Genomic DNA, 13,760 nt, shown 5'->3' with positions numbered 1-13,760 from the left:
GGATTCGGATAGGATTAGAATTAAGATTAAGATTAGATTAGAAGATTAGACCAGAAGAGAGATCAATTAGAAAGATATCAGAAGATTAGATAGATATTAGATTAAATTAGAAGATAGATAGATAAATTAAATAGATACATTAAATATTAAATTATATTAATATATTAATAAATAATAAAGTAAATCATCATCTTAAATATATGTCATAAAACATCGACTTCATTGACTAACTCCACCATAGGAGAGTTTTGCTACTATATAAGTAGCTCATTTTGAGCCTATCTCTTCCTTCTTTCTTTCATTCTAAGAAGAATAAATATTTTGAACTTCTTTTCATTTTTCACAAGATGGGTGAGATGATAATCAATATTAAGAATGTAAAGATGGTTCAACCGAGCCAGGAGATGCCAAAGAGGAGGTTGTGGCTCTCCAACGTAGACATAATAATATCAAGGGCCCATGTTCCTAGCATTTACTTTTATAGACCAACTAGATCAACCAGTTTCTTTGACCCGAATGTACTCAAGAAGGCTCTAAGTCAGGCCTTGATCCCATATTATCCAGTGGCCGGGAGACTTAGCAGGGACTTTGATGGTCGAAGAATGGAGATTGATTGCAACGGAGAAGGAGTGTTGTTTATGGAGGCTGAAACGACATCTACTCTGGATGATTTTGATGACTTTGCTCCCACCATGGAGTATAAGAAATTGGTTCCAGGTGTTAATTGTCCAGGCGATATATCATCTTCTCCCTTGTTACTTCTTCAGGTATTAAATTGTTTATTTCAGTAGCCTTTTTTTTATTTAGTTTATTTCAGTAGCCTTATCATACATATATATAGAGACGAAACCTGTAGAGCAAAAAAATACCCCTTTTAGTTTTGATCTTGTGAGTTGAATTATCTTATTCTCTTTTCTTATTATTATTATCTGAACTAGATAGATAATTTTAAAATAGTTTGATATTATTTAAACTTTTTCACAGATTGATTAGGTTCTGGTCATGTTCGATATTCAAAAATATTTCTAATTTTTGTGTGAAACAGGTAATAATGCGATAGTATGTATTATATTTGTATAATTTCGTGTTATTTTTTTATTCACGAGCAGTATTAGATTCAAATTTTTCGAAATTACTCCCAACATATATTAGTATCTTAAATTTGGATTTCTCTGTTGCTCCTTTTTGTTCCGAAAAACTTTTTTTCTTATTAGATTTTATTATTATTAAATACCTTATTTACCTTTATTTAATTATTGTACTAAAGTTACTTTTTTCTAGTTAGGTCCATGTGACATGAGGTTTTGAGATTAACATCAACTAGTCTATGTCGCGTGCCATGCACGGGATTACTTTAATATAAGTGTTATAAATAATATTTTTTATAACTGAGTTTATTATAGACTTGAAATCTGGTTAAATTGTGAAATTTGATGAATAGTTATTATAGATAAAATAATGACGCATGGTAAATAGTATCCTATAATCTATATAATAGATAAAAATGAATGACTTTAAATTTAATTTCTATAAAATAAATTAAAATCTAACTTCTATAATACTAAATCGGAATAAAAAAATCAAATTTTATTCTTTATAGATAAAACTTCAAAACTTTTTTATAAACTTATTTACGTAGTTAATATTCATCATTTTGAGAATATTTAATATGAAAAGAGTATATTAATATACAATATTTTATTTTCTTGAAAGTTTTTTTTCAAAGTTCAACAAAAATTGGATTCATTTTTTATATAACATAAAATATAAACTATGGAAGGTTTGGTTCCTTAGGGAAGAAACGTAGTTTATAATAATATTCATTATACGTTAAAATATATGTCTATATATGTCTGATATATGTTTTAACTTGAAAATAATCTAAATTTATAATATAATTTTTTAATTATTAAATTATTTTTTAGGAGAATTATTTAAATTTATTAATTAAATAGATAAAAAAAATTATCTTAGCAATTTTTTTCTACAAACATGGGAGTTTATTTATAAATATCACTATAAAAAGAGATTCTAGGAATAATAAATATTCTACATAGTTAACATTTACCATTTTAATAATATTTAATATGCAAATAATATATTAATATAAAATATTTTATTTTACTGAATTCTTTTAAAAATGTTCCACAAAAATTAGACTAATTTTTTATTTAACATAAAATATAAACTATGGCAGGTTTGATTCTTAGGAAAGAAATGTAATTTATAATAACATTCATTATATGTTAAAATATATGTCTATATATGTGTGATATAGTTATTAAATTGAAAATAATCGAAATTTATAAAATGATTTTTTAACATTTTAATTATTAATTTTTTTAGACGAATCATTTAAATTTAATAATTAAACATATTAAAATAAAATTAACTTAGCAATTTATTCTTACAAATATGGAGTTTATTTATAAATATCACTATAATAAGAGAGTCTAGGAATAATATAGGTTCTTAAATAAAAAGCAGTTAAGAATAAGGTTTGATTAATAGTAGCTTTAATATATAGGTAATGAAAAACAAAGAAAAATTAATAAAAATGAGATAGAATAGTATGAAAATAGGGGATTGGCAGACGATACCAAAACTCAATGATGAAAATACTATCAACTCTGCAAAGGACACTTTTTTGGATTGAGTAACCCTTGTATCCGAGATTTTTACTTTGCATTTTTAATTAAGAATTTATGTAATCAAGGGAAAAAAATTATCATTAAATTCTGACTGCAGGGTCATCGAGTGAAAGCATCCTTAACATAAAATAATCTAAATCTATCTAATGTGATCTAACCTAATCTAATATATAATAAAGGATATATTTAACCATTAGTAAATACACATTAAATATATTGAATTTCAGCTCTTGAACTTTTGTACCATGAAAAATAACAACTAAAAAATATTAATATTAATATTAATATTAATATTAATATTAATATTAATGGGAGAAGGGTTTCAAAATAAAAAAATACCCTCACCAATACACTATTTTAACAAAAAATAAAACTAAATCTAAAAATAAATTAAACTCATCTATATATTCTATACATAAAAGTTTGTTGAACAGAAAACTAGTAAATATCTCTTTATCATTTTATCTTTTTACATATACTTGTAATTTAGTTTTCTCCTTATAATTAATAAAATATTCTATCACTAAATCAAAATTTTAACACTATAACTAAAATTTTATATATATACGTAAAAGTTAGGAGAATATCAAACACTAAATGCTCTAATTTAGTCTCTTTGAATTATCATTTACTTAAATTTATATATAATTTTTCTCCACCATCATTAATAATATATTCTCTCTCTAAATAAATATTCAAACACTATGAAATATTTTTAATAAATATAGATTATGTAGAATTCAAAATAAATTTTAACTATATATATAATATAAATAAGATAGGTTAATTAAAAATTGTTTTGGATTTTAAAAATACAAACATTATCTACGAGATATATTGAATTAAAATTTACAAGCACGTCAAATGTCACAATAATATAATATACATACATGATAACAAAGTGGTAGTGACTAGTATAATTATATATAAAATAAAACTATTAACGAATTACACACATAATAATGTTAAACAAAATTTATTAGATAAGTAGTTGACACATTTATGATAATAATCATGGAAAATGATATAATTCAATATATATATATGATCTATTTTTTACCATACTAAAATCTAGCATTTTAATTACAAACATATAAAGTTAAAGTTCATTAAAATGGAAAAACAAAAATATAATAACAAAACCCTAACTAATATAGACATTTTTAATAAAATTTTAAAAGAGTAAAACATGAGGTGTATGATGATGATGATATATGTATGAAATAAATAATGAGGATAAAAAATTTACAATGATCGTCTTGAATAGAAACAATAATAAAACTTAAATAAGACTACAGTAATATATAACTTGGAGATGAAGAAAACACTCAGTAAGTCTCTCATGAATTTATAAGTTTCAAATAAGTACTTTTATATAATTCTCGAAAAAACATTTGCACTAGATCATGTTGATTTGAGATCAAGTCAGACCGAGCTTGAGTTTGCGAAACATATCGACATACTAATTTGAGTTAATAGAAGGTTATAAGTGAAAAAATAGTTTGACTTTTAGGTAATAAATGAACCACTAACTTAACTTTATAGTATATTCCAATCCAATTCCAATATAGATTAATTGACACAACCCAGAATGCAACAGAAAGTTCGTGAATATTTTGAACAAAATTAAATTGGATTGGTGTTACAAAGAGCGAAGAGAAATCCATTTGTATAGACCGAGTGAAAAATTTTAATGGACAAAGTAAAAATTCTATATAAATCAGAATCAAATCCAATATATTTGTCGATTGTTTCTTCCTTGAGAAAATATTAAATTATTAGTATTTAAATTATAATAATGGATCGAATAATAACATGTAACAATGACATATTCATTGTACTAATGATAATTTCTTATCAATGAAAATAACATCCAAGAGAATAATAATTTGGATTTCAATATACACAACAATATCAGAAATAATCCATAGAGTTCATTCACTAAAGAATAAAAAAAACATCTCAACGACAAAACCATGTATCAAAAAATAGTTACGTATTATAGATAACCACACGCCTGAGGTTTGTTGATTTATGAAATAGAGTATTGTCTTATTAGATAGTTTTTAATCACTTAATACATTATATTTCATCTACGGGGTTCATTAAAAGTTTCGTAGATAAAAAAGGAAAAACACAGTAGAATATATATATCTAAATCATATTATTCTTATACAAGATGCAACCTAAAAAATAAAACCCTTCACAAAAAGCCTAGCTTATAGAATGACTTAGTAATTTAAGGGTAGTAACTTTTTACCATGAATACTCCATCATATTTTTTAATGACATTAATAAGTACTATTTGAATGAAGCAAACACATTATTTATCAAAGATCTCATGTATATTTAATTAGTTCATTTGAAAAGTATTTGTTAGAATAAATATGATATTGACAAAAAATCAGAAACTATAATCTTACAAATAAATAATTGTCACAGACAAACACTACCGGTGAATATAATAGCCCGTGTGAAGTACAGGCTACCAACAACTCAAGTATATAGAATGACTTAGTGGTTTAGGGGTAGTAACTCTTTCCCATTAATATCCCATAAGTCGCTACTTTAAACAAAAATAAAACGAAATATAGAAATTAATTAAACCCACCTATATGTTCTTATTATAAATATAAGATGGGTAAAAATAAAAACACTAAATACTCTCATTTAATCTCTATACGATTATATTTTTTACTTAGATTTGCAATTTAGTTTTCTCCATCATGATTAACACTATATTTAAGTCAATTTATCTATATATTATATACATAAAATTGATGAAGATACAAACACAACATGCTCTCACTTAGTTTCTTTAAGATTACCATTTACTTAATTAAAATTAAATAAGTTTTCTCTATTATTAATAAAATATCTTGTCACTAAATAAATATTTAAACACTATATGAAATATATTAATAAATCTAGATTATGTAGAATTGAAAATTAAATTTTAACTATGTAATATAATTAAGGTAAATTGTTAATTAAGAATCGATGTAGATTTTAAAAATAACAAAACAAGATATACATGACATATTACATGTTAAATGTCACAAAGAATGTCAAGCACGATAATAAAGTGGTAGCAATTAATATAAGTATGTGTAAAATAAATAAAATTATTAATGAACTATGCACATAATAGTTTTGAACTGAAAAATAGAGTAAAAATGTACATATGGTCTCTTTTTTCATTTAAAAAAATCTCATAATATTGATATGGAATTAAACCTGAAAAGTGAAAGTTCATTAGAACGAAGAAAAATATATAATGACGAAACTCAAACTAATATAAATATTTATAATTAAATATTAAAAATAAAATTTCAAAAGAGTAAAAAAGATGCAGGTTATATGATGATGACGATATATGTATGAAATAAATAACTAGGATAAAAAACTATACATTAAATGTCTTGAATTGTAAAAATAACAAAATTAAAATGAGATTATAATATATATAATTTAATGATGAAGAAAACACTCAATTACTCTTTAACCAATTTATAAGTGTCAAATAAATAGTTAATACAATTCGACTCCAGATAGAATCAGATTCCAACTGAAAAACTTTCAGACCTGGTCATGTTTAGTTTAGATCAAGTCACGTCGAATTTGAATTTGCACAGCATATCAAAAAAGTGAATGTCATTGTTTTTTTATAATCAATTATCACTGACTTTTATTATTATTGACTTCACAAGGCCAAAATTACTAGTTAGTAATTAATGAGAGAGAAGAAGAGTATGCAAACGGTTTAAAGGGCAATAGAACTAGACCTGATCAAAGGTGGGAAAGCCCGTCCGGCCCGTCAAGACCGCCATAAAATATAGGCGGGTTTGGACAAGGATTTTCGCCCATCCGGTCCGGGCCCGGACTTCCCATATTAAAATGGGATGGACATGGTTTCAACACTAGTTCTTGACTTTGCAAATTTCTAGTTTGTTGCCTTACATGCCTTTTGTTTCTTGATTTGTAGTTTAGATAAAAGTATGAAAACGTTTTATAGAAACAGGTAAAATGGTCAGCCCGTGGTTAGCCCGCATGGCAAAGTGGACGGGTATGGACATAGAAATTGTCCCATTTAATATGGGCGGGTTTGACCCGGCCCGCTTAAATGGACAAAATAATCTTTTGGCCCGGCCCGTGTCTATCCCAAACCCGTCCATGAGCAGGTCTAAATAGAACAAATGACAAACATCATTAACAAAGAGTAAGAAAAAGAGTAAAAGGAAAATGTTTTACTTTAAAGGATGTTAATTATCAGATTTAGGAAGAACTCGTTATGTGAAAACTTTTACAAGACAATTATTCCTTAATACAAGAAATAAATTACTTGTTCTATTGGTTCAAAAATTTCAACACAGGTCACTTACTTTAAATGTGGAGGAGTTTCGCTTGGTGTAGCAATGCACCATGTTTTCGCAGATGGCTTTTCTAGAATACAATTCATCAATACTTGGGCTGAGATGTCGCGGGGACTTGAGCCAACCACCTCACCTTTCTTTGATCGGTTGCTCCTCCGAGCTCGGGACCCTCCTCATTACAAGTCCCATCCCATAGAGTTCCAACCGTCTCCAAAACTCCTAACACCATGTCCAACGAATGCTCCTAATAGTACACGCACCTTCAAGGTAACCCGGGAACAAATCAATGCACTAAAGGACAAATCTAAGGAAGATGGGGATACCACAGATTACACCTCCTTCGAGATCCTCTCAGGTCACATATGGAGATGTGTGTGCATGGCACGTGGATTATCAGACATACAAAAAGTGAAGTTGCATATCCCTGTGGATGCTAGGTCTAGAATACAACCGAATCTACCACCATCATACTTTGGCAATCCTACATTTTATGCTAGTCCGATGACTACTGCCGGAGACCTCGTGTCCAAGCCTGCTTCATACGCCTCCAACATGATTCACGAGTCCATTATAGGGATGAATGACGAGTACTTTAGGTCGGCAATTGACTTTGTCGAGTTAAATCTTGAAAAGGATATCTTTGGTCGCAGCTCATTATCGAGGGGGTGTCCGAACCTAGTCATCTCAAGTTGGAGCAAACTACCAGTCTACGATGCTGACTTTGGATGGGGCCGGCCCATCTTTATGGGACCCGGTTGGGTTAATGAAGATGGGTATTGTTACTTGGTTCCGAGGGCCACGAATGACGGGGGACTGTCAGTGTTTATTACTTTGATGGCTAACCATATGGATCTTTTTGAAACCTATTTCTCCCGCATTTGAATCAGGCTTTCGTGTTAATTTGATGAAGCAGTTGTTATGTTTCATTTGTACCTGTGAAATAAGCTGATAAGCATCAAGTCTTGTACGTAAGTTCTTAAGCTTCTCAAGTTTTTATGTTGGATAAAACTCATAATGGTTGTTTCCACTTCCTAGCTATATGCTCTCTTTCCCTGTAAACCTAATCATAATAAAAACAACGATAGTTTTGTACGTACCTATGTGTGTGGCAACTATTAAAACTTTGAGAATTGAATGAAAATATTGTCTTGTTTAGATATGACACCATGCATCGCAATGTATCAAATTCTTATGTTCAAAGAAAGATTTTACAGTTCCTAGTTGTATAATTTCTCTCCTTGTAAAACAACTATTATATTGTTTGGATCTATCATATTTGTTAGGCCGGATTCTGAAGGCCTACAAATCTTGTATAAAACCCGTTAAAGCCGACGTCTGATAAAGAAGGAACGGCCCATTTGAAGTATGATTGGATGCAATGTGGATCATATAATATACTATATATAGATAATTAAAAGAAAATACAAGAGATCTTTTCTCCTTGGAGCATATTTTAATAATATAGAAAGTTTTTAATTTTTCAGGGACATCATCAAATCCGGCTCCTCCGAGTACGGTCTAAGGTTAACAAAAGCACTTGAACCTCGCGAGTCATATTTCTCTTCTCTTTCGTTTCTCCAACTTATGTGTTACCGACTAGGCGGGGCCTAGACGGACATTATAACACTTATTTTTATATCTTAATAGAATTTCCTTATATGAAAAGCTAAATAGAAATATATTGATTTATAATTTTCATAGTAATTCATAATTTAACTATGTAATTTTAGTATAACCATATAGTTTGCTAATTAATCATCTAAAGTTCATTGAATTTATAGCGCCTAGACGGATATTATAACACCTATTTTTATATCTTAATATAATTTTCTTATATGAAAAGCTAAATAGAAATATATTGATTCATAATTTTCATAGTAATTCATAATTTAACTATGTAATTTTAGTATAAGCATATAATTTGCTAATTAATCATCTAAAGTTCATAGAATTTATAGCATTCTTGATAAAGAAGATCTACAAGACCACAACAAGAAAAAATCCTACAGTTTTCAATGCAAATTTTAACTTAATAAAATAGAGATATAATTTAATCTTTCATCTATTCATTCACATTATCCTATTCAACTTGAACATTAACTTCTTGCTCCATGTCTGGCTCATCAAGCTCAAACTCATGATTCCTTTGTTACATCCAGTGTTCTAAAAAACGCGTCTAGGCGGGGCCTGGGCGTGGAAGAGGCGGGGATGTGGATTTTACACACTTATGGATATTCAATACACAAGTAGCTAGAAAGCTAGTGTGTAAGGATCGGATCTAGCGAGACTAATATAGGAATGAATCGTTGTTGGATAGGATTGAGTAACTTGGATCACTACTACAAAACACCTGAGTGGTGACGGATTTTTCCGTCGCCAATCAAGTGAAATCCGTCGCTAATACCTGTTAGCGATGGAATTCCGTCTCTAATAGGCCGTCGCAACAGCAATGGTCACCAATTGATTTCGACGACGGAATATAATAACCGTCATTATTTAGCGACTAATTTGGCGACCGAAAACCGTGTCAAAGTTTGGAAGTCGGAGACCGAATATTGCGACGGGTATTGTGACGGTTATCCGTCGCTATTATGGACTCCCTGGAGACCGATATTGGAGACTGTTTCTGCGACTATTTTCCGTCGCTAATTGTGATACTAGGTGGCCCGTATTTGGCGACGTCTTTGGCGACCGATTTCCATCGCTATTACTAAGCCCCTGAGGCCTGAACCCCCAAAACTGAGACGGTTTTCCGTCGCAAATCCCTCCCAAATTATCGTTATAAATTATGGTTTCACATGTTCGTTGACGTTAATATTGCCACATTTTTTTAATCTTTATTGAGTTTGAAACTATTATAAAAGCAATCGTAAACAAAAATAGAAATCATAAATTGAAGCAAAATTTTTATTACAAACATCGTTAGTTCAAAACAAAAAACAAAGATACAAATCAACAAAAAACTAATACTCGGGGGCGTCGTCGTCGTCGTCGTCTCTAGGTTATTGCGGACGATATTCTGGAGGAAGGGTCGCATCCATCCTAGCCACCTCATCTCATACGAAATCGGACATTCGTGCATGCATATCCTGATGAAATCGTGACTGCATTTCCGAATACACTTGCGCTTGCATCCGCTGTTCCATTTGCCGCATCTCCTCTTGCATCCGCGATTGCATCTGCGCTTGCATCTCTTCCATCTGGAGCTGAATATCATCTTGGCTCATCTGAGAGGACGAACCGAGGTGAGATGGCCTGGCTTGATGCGCCCGACCGCGTCTTGTGTCGACGTATGCACCGGCCGCTGAACCAAGTCCGTACACCCGGTTCTTCTTGTTGACGCCCTCCATCTCCAGATAGATCTACGCCGGGTCCACGTCATCCATACTCACATCTTGACCCTCTTCGGTCGGTGGCTGGGACGAGGAACCCATCTTCTGAGAGAGCGATTCCTACAATAACCGATGAAAACATGGTATAGTTAGGTACTAATGAATGTGTCATGACGTAATACAATTTACGAAATACGTACCGTCATCTTCTTCTCCTTCAAGTCTACTGGGACAGGCCTGTCCCTGTCCTTCCTCGACGTGTGTGTGTGGGTATACAGCTCGGGAGTCGTCGGTGCACGACCAAGCTCCTTGGACTAACAAAAAACAATACGAATTATTAGTATGTCATTAAATTAATAAATTTCATTATACGAATCGAAAAAATAAAGTTAAGAATCAAACCAGGCTATCATAATGACCCATGAAGGATTCGGAGCCTCCCGTATGGCGCACCAATCCGGTGCCCTCACCCTCAGGCTCGCTCATGCGATTTGTCATGAGAAGTGCGGGACCTTGCCTTCTCTTCCTCTGAGTCCCAATGGGCCTTCCAGTTGGCCCAAACATCAGCACTCGCTGAGTGATGCGGTTTCCCAGCCATCCTCATCTTGTGAATGACGTCTTTGTACCTACGAAACAAAATTAATTCAAAAATATACAAAGTAAGTTAATGAATTATTTCAAACTATAGTGATTTACAACTTACCGGTTCCCCGCATGTCTCAAAAAGACCCAGTACATGTATTCCTCGCCGTACCACTCGTCCCAAGTATACTCTTTCTGAAAAGCATAAAAGATATGCATGTTACACCTTTCATTTGTACATTAACGTATTTATGAAGATAATAGATAAATAATTACCTTGAATTCTTCCAGTAGTAGTCTACCTCTTCGGACGATAAAAACCTCCACGCTCTACCGTTAGGGAAGAAAGATTTACGGAATATCTCCCGAATAGAACGGGAGACTGGTCCGGACGGCTGAAGCAACGACCCCGACTCGTCGGGCTGGACAACTAATTCGTCACCGGCATCCAACGGTGTCGGTGGAGTAGAAGAAGAGGGACCGGCCTCGGGAACTACTCCCAATGACCGGCCACGGGCACGGCCTCGACCACGGCCGCGCTCATGACCGGCACCTGTCTGATTACTGGTAGATCCTTGTCCTCTCATGTCTTCAACAATATTTATTAAAATGGAAAGATGCAACCATAATTAATAACTTAAGATATTATTATATGTCAAAAGTACAAAACACTAATGAACAATCTATATACAATGAATAACCTATCTACTTCTGTCAGGTTTGTCTTCCTCTTCTTCTTCCCCTTCCCCTTCCTCTTCCTCGTCGTCGGATGATGAAAAGATAACATCTGAATCTTCTACGGGAGGAACGTGCAACGCATCTTCATCAGCTTCTTCATTCTGATCAACCAAGTTTCTCGGATCTTCATTTGTTTCAACGATTAGGGGATTTTCTTTGATGTCGTCTTGGAAGGCCGGGACCACTGTCTCTAGCATGTCAAGCTCTGACCTTGCCTTAGCCTTGCATACTGCCCACAATTTACTTTATCCCGTCTTTTGCTTGGATAAGGCAAGTACTGAACTTGGTCGGCTGTTGTGCCAAGATTAATGGTTCATAGTTACTGTATCTCCGTCTATGGTTGACTTCCACCAAGTTGTATCGAGTGTTAGTGTGTGCGCCACTATCCGTGGGGTCAAACCACTCACATTTGAATATGACGGTCTTCTTCATTGGTAGAGCTGGATACTCTAACTCGATTATGTCAGTCAACACACCATAAAAGTCATTTTCGCCCTCGACATATTGTGTTCTCCTAACGCAAATACCGCTATTCATCGTAAGCCTGTCTTGCTCGTATTCTCGAGTTAGGAACTTGTAGCTATTCACGCAGTACCCTTTATATGTGTCTACCGTTATACACGGTCCCTTCGCAAGGCTCATGATGAAGGTATTGGTACACACAGTTGGATCTTTGACCTGTAGTTCAAGTACACGGTTGTAAGTGATCCAACCCTTTGCAAAATTCATTTTAAACGAATCTCACAAGTACTTACATGAGATTCGAACCAAGAGGCGAAATCATTCTCAAACCTCCTTTCAATTTCTGTCTCGCTTATACCATTGTTCCTTTCGCGCAACTCGGCCACGAAAACACTTTCAAAGGAAAACACCCAAATTAGATCATAGTTGTAGATTAGATATGTGATAGCACTTTAAAACTCCGTACCCCTTAATTTCTGTGGACTTCAATTTCAGGACAGTTCAGAAGAACATAGGTCCTAGTAGCAATAATCTCTTCTCCATCAAGATTTCTACGGGTGCTACCATGCAACGGCCTTTCCTTCGGTTTGAAGATTGAAAGTCGGTCAACATTGTCATCGACGTTCATATCACAAATTTCATTTCTTCTTAACCGCTCGGGTATCCGCGGATCACCTTTAGTGAAATAAAAGGATGCAAATTTCGCAATTTCTTCTTGCAAATATCCACTGATAATGCTTCCTTCCACCCTGCCTTTATCGCTGACCTTTTTCTTCAACTTCCCCAAATATCTGTTTTTGGAATCCATTAGTTATAAATAGATAAAAGAATGAAGGGGAAAACGTCAATTATAGGACCAATACCTTTCAAATGGATACATCCATCGATATTAAACTAGTCCTGCCATTATCGCCTCGTAAGGAAGATGCAAGGGGAGATGCTCCATAGAGTCGAAAAAACTGGGCGGGAAAATACGTTCCAGCTTGTAAAGTATTTTGGGGATTTCACCCTCCAGACGGTGCATGTCTTCTTCTGACAATGAGGTGGAAGTTAACTCCTTGAAGAAGATACTCAGCTCCGTTAATGGCTCCCACACATCTTTTGGTAAAAGCTCTCGAAGAGAGACTGGCAGAAGTCGTTGCATAAATACATGGCAGTCATGACTTTTCATCCCATGCATTTTCAAATTTTTCAGATTGACACATCTGGACAAGTTGGACGCGTATCCATCTAGAAACTTTGTTTTCTGTATCCACTCAAGCACGACTCTTTTTGAATCCTTGTCCAATGTGTACTTGGCCTTCGGAAACTTCCCAGTCGCAACATCTTTAGCTAGCTCTGGTCGATCACATATTTCATTCAGTTCTTCCCTGGATTTTCATGGTCTTTTGTCTTCCCTGGGAGATTGAGCACGGTATTGAACACATTATCGAACACATTTTTCTCAATATGCATGACATCTAAATTATGCCGAATAACATTCGTACTCCAGTAAGGCAAATCCCAGAAGATGCTCTTCTTATTCCATCCATGTTTTTTGGACAATAAAGCATTATGATGTTCCGATCCAGGCTCATATGACTTCTTAAACTCCAAACGATCCAGCTCAGCTAACAATTCAA

At 32.9% G+C, this 13,760-nt stretch overlaps 1 protein-coding gene across 1 annotated transcript; it reads left to right on the top strand.

The window, feature by feature from the left end:
• Window positions 1–356: 356 nt before the first annotated feature.
• On the top strand, window positions 357–7,906 carry LOC141250759 (uncharacterized). The gene is made up of 2 exons (XM_073670084.1): window positions 357–767; window positions 7,025–7,906. The coding sequence occupies exons 1-2, from the start codon at window positions 357–359 to the stop codon at window positions 7,904–7,906; spliced, it is 1,293 nt and encodes a 430-aa protein (XP_073526185.1).
• The last annotated feature ends 5,854 nt before the right edge of the window (window positions 7,907–13,760 follow it).

Source organism: Phyllobates terribilis, unplaced genomic scaffold (assembly GCF_046119375.1).
Source record: "Phyllobates terribilis strain yellow unplaced genomic scaffold, ASM4611937v1 Scaffold_6101__1_contigs__length_46875, whole genome shotgun sequence".
Taxonomy (NCBI): domain Eukaryota; kingdom Metazoa; phylum Chordata; class Amphibia; order Anura; family Dendrobatidae; genus Phyllobates; species Phyllobates terribilis.
The sequence above is the reverse complement of the archived record's forward strand: the minus strand, read 5'-3'. Positions and strand labels throughout refer to the sequence as shown.

Coding starts and splice junctions, on each gene's coding strand:
- LOC141250759 (XM_073670084.1), top strand. CDS start 357: ATGATAATCAATATTAAGAATGTAAAGATGGTTCAACCGAGCCAGGAG. Junction 768..7,024: donor CTCCCTTGTTACTTCTTCAG/GTATTAAATTGT, acceptor ATTTCAACACAG/GTCACTTACTTTAAATGTGG.